Source organism: Paroedura picta, chromosome 17 (assembly GCF_049243985.1).
Source record: "Paroedura picta isolate Pp20150507F chromosome 17, Ppicta_v3.0, whole genome shotgun sequence".
In the NCBI taxonomy this organism is placed as follows: Eukaryota; Metazoa; Chordata; class Lepidosauria; order Squamata; family Gekkonidae; genus Paroedura; species Paroedura picta.
The window spans coordinates 20,460,624-20,481,251 of NC_135385.1; the positions used below are offsets into that span (position 1 = coordinate 20,460,624).

At 51.9% G+C, this 20,628-nt stretch overlaps 1 protein-coding gene across 2 annotated transcripts; it reads right to left on the bottom strand.

The window, feature by feature from the left end:
• Positions 1–796: 796 nt before the first annotated feature.
• MMD2 (monocyte to macrophage differentiation associated 2) lies at positions 797–20,321 on the bottom strand. Of its 2 annotated transcripts, none has more exons than XM_077316528.1 (7): positions 19,907–20,321; positions 11,808–11,889; positions 10,688–10,848; positions 9,238–9,312; positions 7,494–7,595; positions 5,562–5,631; positions 797–5,015 (listed from the first exon to the last, which is right to left on the bottom strand). In XM_077316528.1, the coding sequence occupies exons 1-7, from the start codon at positions 19,951–19,953 to the stop codon at positions 4,812–4,814; spliced, it is 741 nt and encodes a 246-aa protein (XP_077172643.1). In that variant the 5' UTR covers positions 19,954–20,321; the 3' UTR covers positions 797–4,811. The 2 variants fall into 2 exon arrangements, with proteins under 2 accessions (XP_077172643.1, XP_077172644.1); XM_077316529.1 differs by lacking the exon at positions 19,907–20,321 and adding an exon at positions 14,813–14,943.
• Between the last annotated feature and the right edge of the window lie 307 nt (positions 20,322–20,628).

The window sequence follows — 20,628 nt, forward strand, 5'->3', positions numbered from 1 at the left end:
TTGCTGTAGTTGTCTAAGATTTGGTACAACGGGGGAGCCCGCTTTGTGGTGAAGAGTCCCTTGAAAGTTAAGGTTGGCATTGCTCAGTTTGTCATCTCAGTGCTTTTCGGCATTGAAAGACCCCTCCTTTTTTGTTTGTTTCCAGGTGACATTGGGAGTTAACACCTACCTGAGTGTCATGCCTCTTTGGTCCTTCAGCTGCAATCCCAAATGTTGAGAAGGACGAGGCCCGTAGCTTTGGCCGTGATTATTCCCCGGTGAGTAAAATGCATTCTGCACATGCTCAGAACACCTTCTTTTTAGAGACCGAACTTGTGCCAAGCTGTCTTGGCAGCGGAAGATTCGAATCCAGGGCCCTGCTGAGTAAAGCAGAGCCTTCATTTCTACAAACACCCTAATTTTCCTTACTTTCTTCTGAGGCAAATTTCCCACTGCAGACAGAAGACGCAATTTCGAAAGAGTATAATACCAGCCAAGGACCTACAAGGACTTGTGGGGCGGGGGGCGTCCTTTTCTCCTTTCCCATTATTTCCTCTTTCCCCTTCTCTCAACTTCCCTTTATCTTCTCTGTCTTCAGCTCCCCTTCCTTTCCTCCCCCTGATTGCCTCTTCCTAGGAAATAGGGATGCCTTCTATTATTTTGGGGTGGATTAAGCCCTCACTGTTTTTTTTTCCCCTTGATTTCTCCCAGAGACTCACGGTGGTGGTGTTTTGGAGGTTTGTAGAAAGATCAGTCCAAAGTTCTAGGCTTCAGCCGTCCTGGGTAAATCTGGTTTCTCCACGGCAAAAACACAAACTTCAAGAAAGGCATTTCTTTTTAATTTAAACCTCATTCCACAAGAAAGAAATGTTCGCTAACACAATTCTGTTTTTTTATTACAGTTTTGTATTAAATAACGCTGTGTTAATTATAAAATACTTATTTTTAACAACAGCCCGACGGTGCAAAATACAGGACGTTCCCTCGCTTGAAATCGCTCGGAAGAGAGAATTGTTTGCAGACATTCTTCGGAAGGTACAAATTTTCATGAAAAGTTTAGTAGAAAACATTAGCACAGTCGGAACGATCCGTCCTTAACCCCCTCTGGTTATCTAGTTACAAAGATGTTACAAAGCATAAAAATATCTGGATATAGCCCGATTTGTTTCAAAATCCACAGTGGTGTGATTGCAGTATAACGTGAGGGGAAACTTTGAAGAGGTGGAAAATAATGCTTCTTCCTTTCTGTCTTTTATTTATTGTTAATAGCAATATTGGAGGCAATAAAGGCAACAGTAATTCTAAGAATATTTATGGGGGATTAAACCCCCGCGGAACTCCATAGGCCACACACCTCTGAACTAATCTGTATCAATATATTGAAACCGCTGAAATTCCATTTGTCTGCTTTCATGATTTGTTGATTCCACGGTTAGAAATAACGTCACCTTAAGACATGGTCTATATATAGAGGCAGGAGGCGACAGAATGGACTGTACCACTTTGGATCGTAGCTTGAAGAGACCTTTTTAAGAAAGATTCCACCGAATGAAACCACTATTTGCAAGTGGAAAGCTAGCACCTCAGTGGCAGAGTTTTGTGGTGCTAGCTTTCTTCTTGCAGGGATTTTGTGATGTGTTGTTTTATGCATTCTGAGAAGTGATTCCCATACTGGCAATCTGAAGTGGTACAGTCATCAAGCTGTTACCTCAGAATTCTAGCACCTCATACAGCCCCACATATAAAACCAGTCTTGTCGAAAGCCAGTCATCACTGGAAACTGAAAGCATCCTCAGGTGGGGGGGGGGGTTTCCGATGGCGGTTCCTTCTCCATCCTCATTCCCCTCCCTTGCCTTTCCACGAGAAGCAAAGCACACAGAAGTGTGCACAATTGTCAAAATACTGTAGAAAAAAGCTATTTTTCCCTTCCCCTTCTCTGAAAGACTGCATCCCTAAGAGCTAGGTTTGATTCCCCGCTCCTCCACATGCATCCAGCTGCACGACCGTGGGCTAGTCCCAGTCCTGTAAGAGCTGTTCTCACAAAGCAGTTCCATCAGAGCTCTCTCAGCCCCACCTACCTCCCAGGATGTCTGTTGTTGGGAGAGGAAGAGAAGGCGATTGTAAGCTTCTTTGAAACTCCTTCTGGTGGCGAAAAGCTGGGTATAAAAACCAACTACTTTTCTTCTTCCAACATGAATCACGTGTCAGATGTTCCTATGTTATCTGTTAATTGCCTACATTTGAAATACTATTCGTTTTAGAGGTTTGCAATGTTAGTTCTTACATAAGAGAACTTATTTATTTAGAAGCCCAGGGCAACCCACTATACTGCAAGCCAGATGTATTAAACGCACAGTGGAGAGAAGGCCGGCCTGAACGGATGGTTGAATACCTCCTTGACCCCAGAAATTCCCCCTCTTTCTTTTCGTCCCATGCCTTCAGTACAGCTGCCCTGGAATGCTGAAGGCGCGGGCTCTGGTTTATTTGTCACAGATTTCAAAAAGGCCGCCATCGTTTTGATCCGTTCTTTTAACCACGGTGTCCGGGACATCCCAAACAGCATCATAGACTTGGTGGGGAGGGGCCTGCTGCCGACAGCTGAGCTTTGGGAGACCGCAGGGAGTTAGGTGAAGATCAGCACCGAGGATCCCTGGATTTCCGATCACCTGAAGAACAGGTGAAGTGGTGTTTTAAGACCGTAAGCAGGAAAAGTCGTGGTGCACTCCTCTGCTGAGTTTCACTGAAGTTGTAGAGTATTAGAAGGGCGCGACTCCGATTTGGACGGCAAAGGAAATACCCTACAATGGGGTATTTGGGAGCTTATAGATGCCTTTGGAATTCTGACAGTGTCATGGGCGCAACCTCAAAATGGCTGCCGCAGGGGGCGGAGCCTGCCACAGCATACATTCAGCCATACAGCGAATGGTCCCTATGTTGTCGTGGTAGCTGCAGCCCATGCAACAAATCTGGACAGCCAATCAAATCACCAGGGACCAGTCAAAATCGTAGAATCATAGAGTTGGAAGGGACCTCGTGGGTCATCTAGTCCAACCCTCTGCACTATGCAGGACACTCGCAACCCTATCGCTCAAGCAGCCTTGCTGGACAAAGGTTCACCTGACCCTCCTGACTTTGGTGGCCATCAGGAAGAATTCCTACGGACATGACAATGGGGAACCCTGCCCTGCCACAAATATTCAAAGGTTGGATTCCTTTGTTCCACAGGGCTGCATACCAGGGACGTACCAGTACAGGTCCCAGCCAGGAGAGATGGTACTTCAAGAGAAACTGCAGAGGTTTTCGCCTATTCTGCTGCAGAGGGGGTTAATCCCTAGTAGAATCGAGATTCCCTCTTCTTGGTGCCACCACAAGATGGCACTTTGGTGTTTTTTGAGAGGAGGAAGGGGGGATTTCATCTGGGAGGGAGCATCAAAACCTGCTTGAAGTGTGCCATTATGGCTTCCCGAGCATCTGTCTACATGGAATGTATTCAAGTTTCTGTAACACGTAAGGCTTGGTTGGAATCTCAAGAGAGGACGATTAATAACCAGATTCGTTTTCTCACAAAACCAACTCGGGGTTTTCTCTCATCCGCACGTAGCTAACCGAGGTTTGTTTGGATTTCTTCTTTTTTTTTTAAAGAAAGTCTGCCATTTTATTCCATTTCACACCCTAGAACACTCTCCGTTCTTCGTCATTGGGAGAGTGGGGCACAGGACCCTTCCAGATTCCATAGCGGTTCGCATGTCACCCTGAAGTGTTCATGGCTTGGTTCAAAGTGCGTTACAGTTCTGTGAACAGCACTAAAGTGCATTGAAGTGCATTGTGTCGGGTCCCCTCCCCGTTTCGCTCAGCCAACGTTTTGTGTACCACATCTAAACGGAATGGTCTCGTGAACAGAACAGTAGCGATACATAAAATTATAAAACCAGGGGGCACCAGGCAGTCGCTCTGAGATGTTCTCTGATTTAACCAGGCCCTTAAGATTGGCTGGTAGAAATGAATGACACGCTACTGGGTAGCTACTATTCTAAACTCTGTCTCTCCATATGAATCTTGAAAGGTAAAGATCGACCCTGTTTTATAGGAAAATCTCCTGGCATTTCGGATGTTGCATTGCAACCCTGTGGTCTAGAACTGGATTTTTCGGGGGGAATTAAAGCATAATATTCACACGCAGTCAGCCAACCTGGGTCTGGGATAAACCGTTCCGGAGCACGTGCCCGGAGGGGGGGTATGTAATGTTAGAGAGAAGGCTAACTCAGAACCTCCGGATTTGGAACTCAACCGACAGCAGGCAACTCCTCGGCCTACAAAGCACCTCTGTGACCTCAGAGCAATTTCAGCCAATGGGAGCACGAGAGAGGTGGGAGCGACTTAGAAGGGAAGGACAGGATGGCTGACCCATGGTTGTACCAATGGCCAAGCACGAAACGGCACTCTTTCCACCACTAGCAAAGTCGTCGTCCAGCTGTCCAGCCCCGCAGGATTCGCCACCAGAGCAAAGATGGCTTACCGTGTCTGCACCAATGAATCCGTCGGACCCCATGAACAAAATCAGGTTCTCTGCTAATCCCCTTCCACTGTGAACACCCATCCGTTGTCCATCGCAAAACCCTTGCCTAAAAATAAACACCACTATGGCTCTTTAGTGTATAAAAAAAAATCCCCTAACCAAACCTTCACGGGCTTGCACGCCTGTGCGGAATCAGTCGCCTCTGACCAACGTCTCTCCCCTAGAGGTCTGCGCGGGGAAGGAACGGCCTTCTAGCGTGAGCCAAGAGGCGAGACTCTGTCGTCCGTCCGTATTTTTGAATCCTTAAGGCATGTGTCTACCGGGAGGCTCTACCCTCGAGAGCATCGGGCCGATAGAGGTACCTCCAAATGGCATAATAATGGATACCAGCTCCAATCGCCACAAACAGGTGCCAGATGGCGTGAGCAAAGGGGATGCGTCCGTCGCTCTTGAAGAAGACTGTGCCCAGGCAGTAGAAAACCCCGCCGGCCATCAGCTCCGGGAGTCCGTCGGTGTTGGGCTGAGGTCCGGAAACAGAAACGGAAGGGAGCCGATGAGAAAGGTGAAGCGGAAGGAGCCGGGATTTCCACCCCCCCGGGGAATACAGCAGGATAGACAGGTCGAATCAAAGAGGAGCGCCGTTTAATTTTTTATACCCTGCTTTTAGTCCCCGAGTAAAAGCGGTTTACAAATCTTTACTCCAAAGCGGTTTACAAATCCTTTCCCCTCCCTCTCCTCACAACAGGCGCCCTGTGAGGTAGGTGAGGCTGAGAGAGCTCTCAGGGAACCGGGACGAACCCAAGGTCACCCAGCTGGCTGCATGTGGATGAGGAGTGGGGGGTCAAACCCAGTTCTCCAGTTCGAACCTCAAATGGGCAGCAAAGGGAGGCATGATCCATACCGTCAACCTCCCCAGATCCACAAGGGCAGAACCTTCCCTCAACAGGGACTTTTCTAAACCATCCTCCTAGAACGCCCAAATCTGTGTTGCCTTCCCCGTAGAGAGAGCATCTCCAAATCAGCTCCGTGTTTTACGCCCCTTAAGCACTGGGTCTTGATCACTTACCATGGAAAGAACGACCACCGCTGGGAAGAAGCCCATGATTATGTAGCACAGCAGTTCCACCAGCTTGTACCTGGGAGCAAGAAAGAGAATCTGCTTTGAGAAATAGCACAGCATCGTAGTTGGCCCGCTGGAGTCAGACCCGAGAACCAAGGCTCAACATTCAGCTTGGCCGTGGCTCAAGGAAAACCACAGCCTCTCTGCGGAATCCCACTCAGAAATTTGAAGATACAAAAACACCTTTAGGCTCACAAAGAGTCACGTATGGGGGTTCCCAGCCTTTTTGACCTGGTGGGCCCTTGGGGAATTCTGACACAAAATGGCTGCCGTTGTAGGCAGAGCCCAAGGAAAAAGAGGGATAATTTTTTTAAAAATACCCAGCGAAAAAGATGTGTGAGATATAACAGAACCCACGCTGTGGTGGCAATTTCCAATTACATACCATTATTTTAATCTGCCCTGCCGATCCGATCTCCAGCGATGACGACACATCTGGGCAGACATCCAGATGTGACGTCAGGCGACCCTCTGGCGGCCCCCCAAAACGCCGCAATAAGTACTGTGGCCAGCGCACTTCCATCACAGTAAACTAGATGTGGCATCACGGATTGAGCAATGTCCTTCCCCCCTTTTGCCTAAATCCTAAGGCTCCCAAGGGATTCTAGGGCAGCGGCCTAGCAGTCCTAGTTCTGCCTGCTGATGCCAACTCAAGCGACGGAACCATGGAGAGTCCTGCCCGATGAAAAGACACGGGGCACCCAGGAAACTTCTCATCGCCCGCAGAATTCACTTCCTGTGCTATCACACCGCTCTGAACCCACGTGGATTTAGGAGTCTGCAATTCTGCTTAGGATCTGGTGCAAGAACAGCTGGGTGTGCGTCCTCCCAATTCATTGTCGTTGGCCACGGCTTGGAAGTCACATTTTTCACTCTGCCTTCTGCCGCCGCCGGAAACGAAAGACTCAGAAAATCCACATCTGTTCAATGCTTCTTGCCACGAGGGGGTGCTATATACCCAAAAATATATTGGCCGGCAAGCTGCTGGAAGGGGACATTCCCGTGAATAGCCCTGTCGGTTGGAAGTAGCACAACAAAATTTGAGTCCATTGGCAGCTTTAAGTAGCAAATTAACTTCTAGCAAGGAATTATCGTACTGCGTATTTGGACTCCTGATTCTGTCTATTAATTTGCTACTAATTTGCTTTTTCCGTATAGCTGTACGCTTAGGATCCCTGTTCCATTGTCCGAGGAAGGGGGCCTGCGTATGAAAGCTCACGCCTTGAAAAAATCCTTGTTGGTCATAACGGTGCCATTGGACTCAAATTTTGTTGCCCTACACTCTTCGTCAGAATCTTCATTCTCGTTACAAATCCCTCTCTCACACTTTACAAACGGTAGAAAAGAGCAAGAGAACCAGAGGACCTTAAAGACTAAGAAAATTGGTTGGCAGGGGAAAAGCTTTCATGAGTCCTGGCTGCTCACTTCTTCAAATGAGTCCAGGAGCACCTCAAAGACTAACAAAATTGGTGACCGGCCAGAACTTTGGTGAGTCTCTGCTCCCTTTCAGATAGCACTGACCCCAGCTATGAAGGACTTTAAAGTTCAAAAACAGTACTCTGAATTGGGTTTGGGGGCTAGTGTAATTGTTGTGATATTGCCGTTACATGCTCCTAGTAGCTGGCCCTGACACCAGCCTAGACTCAGCATTCTGTACTAACTGCAGCCGACGAACAGTCTTCTAGGGCAGCCCGAAGTAGAGCGCATTGGCGTAGTCTAGTCTAGATGTAACTCAGGCATGGATTGATCTGACTGAACCAAGAGCGGATGCTTCTGCCGCACCAGCCGAAGATGGGCAAAAGTGGGGTGTAAGTCGCTTAACAAACAACCCCAAATCTCAACATTTCCAGACAGTCATCCCTCCAGCCCGGTACTCACCGCTCATGGAAAAAGAAAACATAGACAGTCCCAACGGAAGCCATGATCCAAATCAGCCAGCGCATATGGGAAGCCCAGGGGCCCAATTCCCGCAGGTTCAACCTGGGAGAACGACAGAGGCCATTGAGTCCTTCAGAATAATAGCAGCTGGCGGGGGGTGAGGGGTAGGGGGAGCCCTGGAAATCAAACACATTCCCAAACTGGAAGGAAGGGGCTTATTCTTGGACTCTGACCCATTGGGAATGTCCCCAATAAATTAAAGGGCCAGAGTACCTTATGAACCTCCAGGAGGGGGAGGAGGGGGCGACTCCAGTCCTGTCACCCCTGTTCCAAACAGGCCTTACGTCCTATCTGTTTGTGGGTACTTTTATCCTAAACAGTGACTTTCCCTTCCCGCTTTGATCCTCCCAACAACCCTGTAGGGCTGAGAGAGAGAGAGAGAGTTCTTGGCCTAAGAATACCCAGAATGCTTTGCAGCAGGCTGAGGCTCTGAACTCAAGACTTCCCCCAGGTCCATGCTAGGACACGGGACGCTGAGGGAGGTCTCTGTGTGTGGGCAAGCTCCTCGGGGTGTGGCGCCATCCTTCACGGGTCGCCAGGAGCAGGACATCTCCATGCTGCACTAATCAACTCGTCACAAAAATGATGTGCAGTCGAAGCAGGTTGTGTAGAGGGTGGGGCTTGTCTCCCTCCCACCCACCGTCTCATCGGCTTCTCTTCCCCAAGACGTTTGCGCTCCTGGCTTCCTCTTGAGCCGCTGGTGTACAGTGGTGACCGCTTGGATAAGCTATGGATGTGATCGGGCAGCCGATGGCCCGCCAGAGCCTAGCCCCAGAAAAGCTGGAGGATTGGGGGTGGCAATGTTTGCTTTTTATGCCTCGTTTTATACCCCACTTTTCACTACCCTTCAAAGTGGCTTACAATCGCCTTCCCTTCCTTTCCCCACAACAGATAACCTGGGAGATAGGCGGGGCTGAGGGAGCCCTGCCAGAACTGTGCCATGGGAACAGCTCTAAGAGAACTGTGACCGGCCCAAGGTCACCACCTGCTGCATGTATTTCTTCTGTAAGCCGCCCCGAGCCAGCTTCGTCAGGAGCGGTGAGATACAAATGTAATAATAAAGAAATAAATGTAGAGATCCGGCTCTCCAGATAACAAGCTGACACTTTTAACCGCTACACCAGGCTGGCTTCCAAGGAGATGTTAAATTAACCACCGGATGCCAGGCCATCTATGGTCTAGTCCAGGGGTAGTCAAACTGCGGCCCTCCAGATGTCCATGGACTACAATTCCCACGAGCCCCTGCCAGCATTCGCTGGCAGGGGCTTCTGGGAATTGTGGTCCATGGACATCTGGAGGGCCGCAGTTTGACTACCCCTGGACTCTAGTCAATTATATACCAAAGGGAAAATGCATTTTTTTAAAGAAGGAGCAGTATTCTAACATGCCTATTTTAAAGCAAGCGTTACCGAAATACTTTAAGCATAGCCAAGGTGGCAAGGGAATAAATATTATTTATCATGGACGCTACACCGTAAGACTCGTCTATTGTCCCACAAGAGCTGTAGGGTGGCTTGTTCCCAAATTCCCAGTGTGGCTTCAACAGGTTGGCCCAGGGATCACAGCAAGAGAGGCGGGCGGGCAAACACAAAGGAACAAGGTTACACATCACAGTGGCAGTTCAGCACCCCGCCTCTGCGTCTCTCGAACAGTACGGCCTGCGCACGAGCCTGGGCGAACTCACCAAGGGGCATAGGAGGCGGCTATAAAAAAGTAGATTACCATTCTATCAAACATGTGCAGGCAATGTTCCACAGTCCTGCCAGAGAGAGAGAAAGAGAGAGAAAGCGTTGATTCACTCGTGCAAGGTCCAACTCATTGCTCAATGGCCAGCCGCCAAAGGCGTGAAAGTTTCAGTTGATGCTTAGACTGTGGCGGCTCATTTGCGCGTGGAACATCATCCCTTGATGTCCCCCCAGCCATCAAGAGACGAGGCCACAAGAGTTCAAAACTCCCTTGATCGGCTCCTGGCAGCATCCCTTTAGATTCACGTTCTGTTTCTAGACAGGTGATTTGGGGGAGCTCACTAGGAAAGTTTGAAGGATCCTTCCCCTGTTCTGTGCTTCCATTTTCTGATAGTCACAGGTACGTTGCTCCTGAATTTGGAGGCTCCATCTAATTTAGTGTTAGTGCGTTTTTAGCCTCGCCTTTCCTCCCGTCGCTAATAGCTGCCAAATGGCCCTACCCACGACTATGAATCCTGAAAGCCATCTTTGTCAAAATCATCATGGAATGTTATTCTTATCTACGATAACAGCGAGATTATTATACGCTCAAAACAGGAAGATTTCGAGAACACCTCCAGCAACGGACTGCCTGTTGAAAACGTTGGGATTTTTAGAAATTACTTGTCTGATTAGAGAAAAGACAATAGCCTCATTCATTGCTCATTGGAAACCCCTTATCTTTTTGCATGAAAGCGGGTGGGGGACGACGACAAATGAATCCTTTGTGATTTTGCAGATTAAAGGAAAAGAAACTTTTCTTCTGAGAGTGAAGTTGACGTTAATAGGGTCATGAGAAATTTTTAAAGAAAGGAATTTTCCCCAGATGGATTTGTAATCATTTTACCCACCCTGCGCCAACCGGGAAGGGCAGGCTATAAAAATAAAGTTATGATCATTACAAGTAATTTTCCTATAAAATGTTATATTGAACGAATTGTTAACTGTATCAGTTTCCGTCCCGGAGAGCTTGGAAAACCTAACGGATGCCCATTTATTCTGTCGCTCATTGTCTTTCCTTTCTCTTTTATCCTCTTTTCTTCCGAACTTTTATCTTAAAGTTTATAAACTTTAAATATAAAAAAATATTATTAAAAAGCCATCTCTGCCAGTGGCCAGCACCATTTATCTTGTCAAGAAGGGATTCTGTAAGTTCATACGACAGAGTCCCACTGAATACACTCAAGGATTTCCTTCTTGGACAAGATTCAGGGGCTCCAGCCACACCAACCCGTGGCCAGTCGCTTCCCCTTTCTTCGTGCCCAGTGGATTATCTGAGCCACTTGCCTTGCGCATAGGACTTCACGGGCGTGCTCCCCTACCTACCAAGGGGTGCGAGAGGCTTGTGGCAAACGTGGAACTTGCCGTGGCCCACACCGGAGGGATGCAGAACGTCTGGAGCAAGGTTACCTTAAGTGCCTCTTCTTCCACGAGATGGTATGAAAGAGGGTGGAAACGAGGAACAGTCCTGTCAGCCCGAAGCCGTAGATCCACGCGGATATGGTCTCCCACTGGTTGTCGGAGAGCACGTGGAGTATGGAACTGCCTAGGATGCTGGGGATAATCCAGAACTAGAAGGAAGAAAAGACCTGTTACGGGCAGATTTCTACCTGTTTTGGGCCTTTCCAGCTTGGTGTGGTGGTTCAGAGTTATTTTGGTGCAGCAGTTATGAGTGGCGGGTTCTGCAGGACCACCTTTGACTCCTTGCTCCACCTCCTCCACGGGAAGCCAGCTGGGTGACCCCGGGCCAGTCTCAGTTCTCTCAGAGCTCTCTCGGCCCCACCTACTTCAAAGGGTGTCTGTTGTGGGGAGAGGAAGGGACAGGTGTTTTGTCTGCCACTTTGGGACTCCTTCAGGGAGTGAAAAGCGGGGTATAAATCCCCCAGTTCTTCTTCTTCTCTCCTGCATGCAAGGTAACGGCTGACCATAGCCCCACAGCAGAGCAAAATCTAACATTGAAGATGCCTGATACAGAGTCAGAGCATTGATCTATCAAGTCAAATGGTCAACTGGCAGCAGCTCTCTAGGACAAGCCACTGGATCCTTTCATCTAGAGATGCCAGGAACTGAACCTGAGATCTACCCCTGAAGCCGATGTTCTACCACAGAGCCATGCCCATCTCCTGGAGGGAACATCAGTACCAGAAGGCTAATTCTAGGTTAGTGTGTTGAAAAAACGACTCTTCCAGAATAAGCACAAGGTAGAAATGATTGGGTCAGTCTCAGTTTACTCTCTTAGGGTCATTGCTACGGTACTTTTAAAAGACCCTGCCAGTCACAGAATCATAAAACCATAGAGTTGGAATAATAAAACCATAGAGTTGCTCATAAAACCATGGAGTTGGAAGGGGCCATACAAGCCATCTGGTCCAAACCCGGCTCCATGTGGGATGGGGCTTAAAGCATCCAGGCTAAGCATTCTGCTGGCAGGGGCTCCTGGGAATTGTAGTCCATGGACATGTGGACTACAGCTTGGCCACCCCCGGCCTAGTTCGTCTCGCGCAGGGGGAGAAATGCGCGTCCAACTCACAGCGTGCGTGGCGCAGTTGGCAGCGTGCTCGTATTCGGTCGGCTGGTACCTGCAGTTGGACGGGACCCTGTGATTCATGAACCTGAAATCAAGAGCACAGAGAGAGAGAGAGAGAGAGTCAGCACACAGAGATGAGACCCCTTTGGCAGGTCAGCCTGGGCTGCAGAAGCATTTCTAAAACGGAAGACAGCCAGGAAATCTTGCGCATGAAGTGTGAAAGTGTATTCACTTGCGTACTCCACTGGCAGGGACTGGGGGATAGGGCTGCCAGCTCCAGGACAGGAGATTTGGGAGCAGAGCCTGGGGAGGAAAGGGACCTCAGGGGGGCACAATGTTATAGCGCGATCGAGCATCCATTTGCTCCAGGGGAGCTGATCTCTCTAGTCTGGAGATGAGCCCTAATGCCAGAGTCTGGCGTCCCTAATTGTGGTTAAGAGCGGCAGCCTCAAATCTGAACAGCTGGGTTTGATTCCCTGCTCCTCCTCCACATGCAGCCAGCCGGGTGACGTTGGACTAGTCCCAGTCCTGATAGAGCTGTTCTCACAGGACGGTTCTCTCTCTTTCAGCCCCACCTGCCTCCCAAGGTGTCTGCTGTGGGGAGAGGAAGGGAAGGCGACCGCCAGCCACTTTGAGACGCCTTCGGGGAGTGAAAACCAACCCTCCTTCTTGTGATTCTGACAAACCTTTGAGCCCGTCTTAATAATCTCGCCGACTTCTCCTTCCCTCCCAGGATCCAGGTTCTGGCTAAGAAAGAAGCATATGCCTCTCCACCTCCACACACCCTCTCCCTCCTCCTGGATTTGCACATTCCCTCTCAAAATAGAGCCCCCGAATCCGGCAAACAGCGGCACATTATCCTCCCCACAGTGGTTGCTTGGCAACGGCCCAAGGCCTCATCCACCACCCCATTTTCATCTGTTGCCTTTTTAAAAAAAGTAAATCACCAGAGCTCCTTTTGCGCATCCCAAGCGCCACGATGATGTCAAGGTTTCCACAGAAACACACGGGGGACATTTTTAAAACACGCGCGTGCGCGCACACCGCCTGTGGTTTTTGGTTTGTGTGTGCTCGTGCGTGTTTTTAAAACGTCCCCCTGTGTCTCTGTGGAAACCTGGACTTCTCACGGGCGTCACAACAGCCCCCCAACCAAGGCATGGGAACATGGCCGGCGGACGTTCCCTGCCGAAAATCCCTCCGGAGTGGAGTGGAAGCAGGGCCTGTCTGCTTTCCGATTGCTCTGGGACCCTCTCTATTTCATCCCCTTTTCCCCCAAGGAGCTCAAGAGGAGGGATAAGCATGGCTCTGCTCCCCTCCATCTTGGCCTTACAGACAACCCCATGACAGTACATCTCCCTTGCCTTCTTTTCCTGGCTGGCTCCTGGGGGCCGGCCTGAACTCTCCACTGAACCATCAGACATGTGGTGAGCACCAGGCTCGCTTGCCTGTGTTGTTTGATTGGCGGTCCCCCTCCTTTTCCGATTTCCTGGGCTGCTTCTAATAGCAATTTATACCATACAGTGTTTTTAAAACTCTTCTTGCATTCTGTGCTGCTCCCTGGGGCAGAGGCGGGCAGGAGCGCTGACCCAGCCTTCGAGGCTTGTATTATTTTGTGCCCTGCGGAGTCTCAAAGCAGCTTACAATCGCCTTCCCTTCCTCTCCCCACAACGGACACCCGGTGAGGTGGATGAGGTGGAGGGAGCTCTGGGAGAACTTCGACTGGCAAGGTAACCCATAGGCCTCAGGTGTCTCAAAGCGACTTACAAACCCCTTTCCCTTCTTCTCCCCACAACAGACACCCTGTGAGGGAGGGAGAGCTCTGGGAGAACTTCCAACCGCCAGCAGGCCTCGTGTGCCTCAAAGCAGCTTAAGATCTCTCCCGGTGCTAAATCATGATCCAAATTTTCGATGACCCATCTTCCTTGGTTCCTTCTGCTTCCCTTCCCGTCCCCTCTCCGAACCCAGCCGCCCCAAATATAAAGCGGAAAAACGCTCCATCAACCGGGGATTCAACACAAGATCTTTCTTTCTGAGCAAAGTAAGCGACATCCAAACACACAAAGGGAAAGGATGGGGGGGGGGTTATTGGCCGGGGCCTTCTCTTTGATTCTGCAGGACAAGCTTCTCTTTGTTGCAAAATCCAGAAAGGGGGGGGAGAGGGGGGGTTGAGTCCATTATTTTAGAAACCTCGCTCTCACTCTGGGAAAGACCAGCACAGAAAGGGGGTGTGAGAAACCCTTCAACAGACTTTCACAACCTGCGCATATTAATGCGGCCTCGGGGAGGCTGTGAGCTCTCCATCCAACTGTCCTCGGTGCCTTGAACATGAGGGGCTGGTAGCAGCTGGCTGCCCGGTAGATCTCTCTGCTGCCGAAAAGTTTCGGCACAATTTCTGCAGATGCAGGGGCTCGGAGGCAGAGCCTCTGCTTGGCGTGTACAAGGTCCCAGGTTCAACGCCCGGCATCTTCGGTTGAATGGATCAAGTAGGATGAAGAAGAAGAGGACAAAAAAGAGGAGGAGTCGGTTGGGTTCCCTGGGAGAACAGCTCTATCAGGACTGTGACTGGCCCAAGGTCACCCATGTGGTGGAATCAAACCGGGCTCTCCAGATTAGACGCCGCCACCCGGCATTTCGCGACGGGCTCTCTGCCCATTTTGAAAAGAGGCACGCAAAGACACGCCCTCTAGTTACCCAAACTTATAGTCTGCCTTTCTTTCAGAAATTCAAGAGGGGATTACGCAGCACAAAACAATGCAGGATTAGACTTCTAATAAGCAATGTGATAGGACTGGGATTCCACAGTAGCCTTCTCAGTTTGCTCCTGCAGACTCAGTGACTTCCACAGCTCAGCGGCTGGGCTCCAGGATTCACCACATCTGCTTGCCCTCAATCTTCCACACCTCCAGTTTTACAAAAATCTTAGGCAGCTGAGGCAGAACGGGTTTTTTTTAAGGGGCAGGCCTCGGCCCTTCTTTCTTATTGGCTATCCAGAAGAACTGGTTGGCTACCGTTTGAAACAGGAAGCTGGACCGCTGGTCCGATCCAGCAGAGCTCTTCTGACGTTCTGCTTGGTCTTGATTCAGCGGAGATGCTGAGGACTGAACCTGGAGCCTTCCGCAAACCCAGCAAAGGTGCTTCCACCAAGTCTCAGTTCTTCCACCGCAGATCCCTTCTCCGGTTGGCCAATTGCAGGCATCATTTCAGGACCCTGTGGCAACTGAAGGAACACCGGGATGACAACAGACGCAGGCCTTGGAAGACTGTGTACTGCTCCGGCCGGTGGGGGGCCTGCCGAACTGAGCCCCTCGAGCAGATCCTCTTGCCCACCTGTTCCTCAGGATTTTCCGACAGCAACAACCACCACAAAAATGACTCATGCCTTAATCCCAGCTCGGCCTCCTTGGCAGGCCGTGCCAGGAACACCTACACACGCAGGCAAATCTACGCGCTGTACCCTGCTTCCTCAGAGAGCAAACGGTTCTCGGCTTGCGTTGTTTGTGCCCCGTTTCCTACGCTGCCATCTGCAGCAGCAGGTTGCGGAAGATGAGCCCCATCCACCCTCGTCTTCCACTCGGCTCTCCTTCCACCTCTGGGAGAAAAACACCTAAACTGGGGCCAAGCTGGTAGGGAGGGTGTGGGGGCATCTCAAGCAAGCGACCCTTTAATGCAGCTCCTCGTGTTGTGACCACCAGCAATAAAATTATGCAGATGTTCTTTCACAGGAATTAAACCGAAACTGACCAATGGTGTGAAAATCCATGGTTCATAATAGAAGATAAATTGGTTTCTTTTCCGCATTTTCTCAGTTCAGTTCTGCCTCTTGTCCCACCATGCCGATCTCGCTTTTTTCCGCTGCTCCAGACTGACGAATGCTCTCTCTCGATCTACCTCGCAAGGCTGTTGTGTGGATGAAATGGAAGAGGAGCGATGTCGGCCACTTTGGGACCCTCTTGGAGAGAAGGGCCCTGCCGTGACTCCAGTGAAAGGGCCGTTCGACCCCCAAAGGGATCCCGACCCCCAGGTTGAGGACAACGACGATAGGACCAGGAATCCTGAGCAAATTTCGGCCTGCCGACCGAAGAAAAAGGGATCTTGTGAGTCTCAAAAGCTGGAAACACCCCACCTCCCCAAAAACAAAACAAAACGCTTGTTCGTCTCTAAGGTGTTAGCAAACTCAAGTCAGAGCTACACAACTTAAAGTTCAGCTGTCTGACACAGAGATTTTTCAAGTTGCTAGCCCCTGTGTTCTTCCAAGGCTCCAATGCCGGAGAGAGACAGAGGGACGCGCTTGTGTTCCCGCTTGGGTGGCATTGGTTACGGACTTCCGCCACCAACTTGACACCCACAAGAGTGTGACAAAAGACGCGCGGGCCAACAAAGTTGCGTAACTTACACTATGCAAGGCACTCGTGGGTCACGCCAGACAATGTAACTTATCTCTCCGAGGTGGTAAAACCAAGAGGAGGAAGCGGCAGGGGAAAAAAACGCTCACTGGCCGGTGGAAAGATAAAGCCGAAGGAATTCGATCTCCTTTGTCCTGGGGAGTAATCGACACCGCTCTCCCTTTTGCGTCACGGGCCGAATTTGGGCCCACAAGCGTCGGAGGTAACCCATCATCCCCCATTGGAGAGGAAAGTGACTCACGCCTAGCGCTCGCGAGGACACTGTGAGGTAGGCGGGGCTGAGAGAGTTCTGGCAAAATTGCTCTGTGAGAACAGCTCTATCAGGACTGTGACTGGTCCAAGGTCACCCCGCTGGCCATATGGGGAGGAGCAGGGAATCAATCCCGGCTCACCAGATCAGAGGCTACACCAAGCTAGCTATAACGTATGGATTTCAAATGTATGATGTTTTAGATCAGGGGTAGTCAACCTGTGGTCCTCCAGATGTTCGTGGACTACAATTCCCAGAAGCCCCTGCCAGCAAACTGTTTGACATGGCTCCTGCGTGTGTATTTAGACTACTGCCTATTTTAATCCTATGGAATTCCCCCTGAGCCCCTTGGGACAGGGCAGGATGCGAACGCAATAAATAAATATTATTAGAATTGTAGAATTAATAATAATAGGGCAAGCAGACAACAATTTGGATCAGAACTCCAGGTTGCCCCGCCGTCAACAGCAGCGCCCTGCAGAAAGGGTTTCGGCTTGTTCTCTGCGATTTTAGGCAAGCCGACGTAGCTACCTGTGGCTCGCCTTGCACACGGGGCTGCGGTTTCTCCAGAATGTGGGTGTCCCCCTGCAAAACCTGGGTAACACACACACACACACACACGGACGGGTTCACGGCCAGTGCTGTTTTGCATGCAAGCGCTCGGTCTCCTTCAAGCAGCCATTGTCCTTCCCCACAAAAGATGTCTGCTCTGTTTTCCTTTTCAGAGCTAGCCAAAAAACCATTCAGGCTCGCACGCCCTTTTCCCGTGCTGGCCGCCCCCAAGGAGGAAGAAATCTCAGGCCACAAGCAGCGTCGTCCGCGATCGTGGGAATTTTGCCTGCCGCCCCTTGGGCAAGCCGTACGGGAGATCGGAAAACCCGACAAGACCCTCGGGAAGTTGGGGTGGGGGCTCTGTGCACAGCGGGGATATTTTAACTCCGGTCTCTGTAGGTTCCCCCAGTGGGGGTTGGGTGCCAGCTCTAGGCAGGGATACCCTTGGAGATTCGGGGATGGAATCCAGGAAGGACCAAGACCTCAGAGGGGCACGATGTCAGAATCCACCCTCCAAATTATCCAGGAGGCTGGAGATCCAGGGGAACACCCTAGTCCTCTCTTGTATATATGGATTTCCCGAGTGGGTCAGTTAGCACCCTCCTCTCGGACCATGTTGGAAAAAGACAGAAAGGGGGAAGACAGAAAACGCTTCTCCGTGGGGGGCAGAATTGGGCTCCCCAGAGCCAAGAAGGAGAACACCCAAGTCACGTTTGACCATCAGCTAGCTGCCCTCCTTGCCCATCTGTCTCACAGGGGGTGCCTCTGAAACAGTTCTCACTGACCGCTAGGGCTGCCTGCTCTGGGCTGGAAACACCTGGAGACCTTGGGGGCGGAGCCTGAGGCCTACGGGTCGTGGCACGGAGGCAGGGAATGGCAAACCCCGTCCAGACACCCCTTGCCTGGCTGCTAGACAGTCCCCGGACGATCTGACTATACCATGCACGGTATATACGATAAAGAAATAAATAGCTGGCCCAACAAAGTCATTGTTCCCCTATGTCATCCAAACTGGGCTTCCGTACAGGAATGGCACAGGCTGAACGTGTCCCCTAAACCAGGGGTAGTCAACCTGTGGTCCTCCAGATGTCCATGGACTACAATTCCCATGAGCCCCTGCCAGCATATGCTGGCAGGGGCTCATGGGAATTGTAGTCCATGGACATCTGGAGGACCACAGGTTGACTACCCCTGCCCTAAACTAAAGCTCCGAAATCGCCACCATCTGAGATGGCTCCCTGAGATCCGTACAGGTATTCCTCAGCAGGTGCGCAAGGAAGAGAAGCCCCTCGAAGGGCGGGGGTCCAAAAGCCCCCTGGCACACAGTCGGCACACAGTTTGCTCCCTGGAGCCTAATTGTCCTTCCAAACCGTCTTAAGAGACTCCACCAGAGAGACATTGTGGGAGAAAGGCCAAATGGAGCTCTCCAGAGGGCCATGGACTACAGTTCCCATGAGCCCCTGCTGGCTCGGGGTTCTCAGTGTCCGGTTGACCGCTCCACCGCAGGAGGCAAGAATGCTGTAGGGAACTCCCCAAGGAGGGGAGGGAATCAAACCCAACCCTTCTTCTTCTCCCTCCTGTCTGGCTGTGACCCGTACTTAACACCTTTAGGCCTCTGCAGGTGTCAGCGGAGAACCAGCTCACAGCTTCTCGGCTCCCAGGGAGCTGAGGGATAAGCGGCTTGTCTCCCGCCACCCCCCACTTCACAGCCAGGGTCAGGTCTGGACAAGGAACGTCCTAATCCCTTCCTAAGCCCCGCACTCCACAGAGTTTCTGGGAACCGAGCCTGCTGGAGCTGCATCCAATTTACCACAAAAACTGGCAGCTCCAGCAGATGGGGTCACCATTGCAAAGCTCAGCTCGGGGGCACAATGGGTGCTCACAGAGGCTGGCCGGGGAGGAGGAGAGAAGAAGAGTTGGCTTTTTCTACACCGCTTTGCTCAAGGGGCTGACAATCCCCCTTCCTTTCCCTTCCCACAACAGACACCTTGAGAAAGAGGTGGGGTCAAGAGAGCTCTGAGAGAACTGGGACTGGCCCAAGGCCACCCAGCAGGTTTCGTGTGTCTCCCAGCGGCTTTAGCTCGCCTTCCCCTCCTCTTCCCACAACAGACACCCTGGAAGCAAGGTGGGGCTGAGAGAGCTCTGAGAGAACTGGGACTGGCCCAAGGCCACCCAGTAGGCTTTGTGTGTTTCCCAGTGGCTTTGGCTTGCCTTCCCCTCCTCTTCCCACAACAGAACCCCTGGGAGAGAGGTGGGACCGAGAGAGCTCTGAGAGAACTGGGACATCTGGATGCAGGTGGTGGCGGAGGGGGGAATCAAACCCGGCTCTCCAGATTCCAGAGGGGGGACTCAAACCCTGCTACACCATGCTGGCTCCCTTTGGTTTTCAAAGCCAGAATCAGCTTTTTGGTTGGGGCCACACTGAGGTCAGGACCTCCGAGTGATGCCAGGTCTCCCATCACCCACAGGTGGCCGTGACATGGAGAACTGAGGAGCGGTCCAGAAACCCCAGAGTGGGGGGAACGGGCTTGGCCCCAACAGCTCAGGGGAGCATTGGGGAGGGGGGGATAAGCAGCTCTGCCGCCCCCAGCATTCCTGTTTCCCTACAAGTCTCTGCCTTGCCTCCCCAGCCATCCCAAAAGCCACCCCAAACGTCACCTCCGCCACCGGCCGCTCCCCACGCCTCCTCGGGCCACCTGTGACCCACGCCACTTGCCTGCCTTGCAGGGGGGTTGTGAAGGCAAGCAGCCCAAAGGACATCCACGCTGAGAAAAGGGTCTCTCGGCTTCCCAGCGCCCGGGGTCCCAAGCGGAACCGTTTGGAGGACCCCACACCAGGGGGTCCCTGTAATTCATGGAAGGGGAGGCTTTTTAGAAGAGAGAGAAAGCGTGACTTACCTGGCATATCTGGTCTTTTGGAAATCCAGCAGCCTGGAAGCAAACATCTCGGCAGTGCCATGAGAATCCAGCTGGGCTGGGGGTCTCAGCGCGACCGGCTGCAGGTCGGGCGAGGGGCTGGCGAGGCGGGAGCCTCCAGGCGCCGCCGGGACCCCCAGCCGCCGCCCCCCGCCTCCGGCATCCCGCCCGAGGCGCCCGCTCTCCGAGGCTGCACCGGGTGGCGATCGGCGGGCGAGGCGGGGAAGGGGAGGAGAAGGAGGAGGCGGCCACAGCCCGGCTGGCCGCGCCCCGGTGGGCTGCTTGGGCTGGGGGTCCGGCAAGCGGAGCCCCTCGCCCGAGCAGCCGGGCCGGAGAGCGCCCGCTATAAATAGCCGCCTCTCCCGGCGGAGATCGGGTGGCAGCTGGGGGTGGGAAGGGGGAAAGAGAGTGAAGGCAGCGCAGGAGCAGGGACAGGGGGACGGAGGTGTGTCACCCCCTCCCTCGGTCTCTCCTCCAGGCAGGGGGGTGGCGGGAGGGGGGGCAGACCCGGTGGAGATGTGGGGAGGGCAGGGATCTCGGTGGGGCACGATGCGGTAGAGTCCAAAGCACTGATCTCCCTAGAGGAGCTGTAATCCACAGAGATCTCCAGGCCCCACCGGGAGGCTGGCATCCCCACCTGGGGAGGGACGTCCGTGGGGCACGGCGCCAAAAGCTACGGTTTCCTGGCAGGGGCACCGACCTCT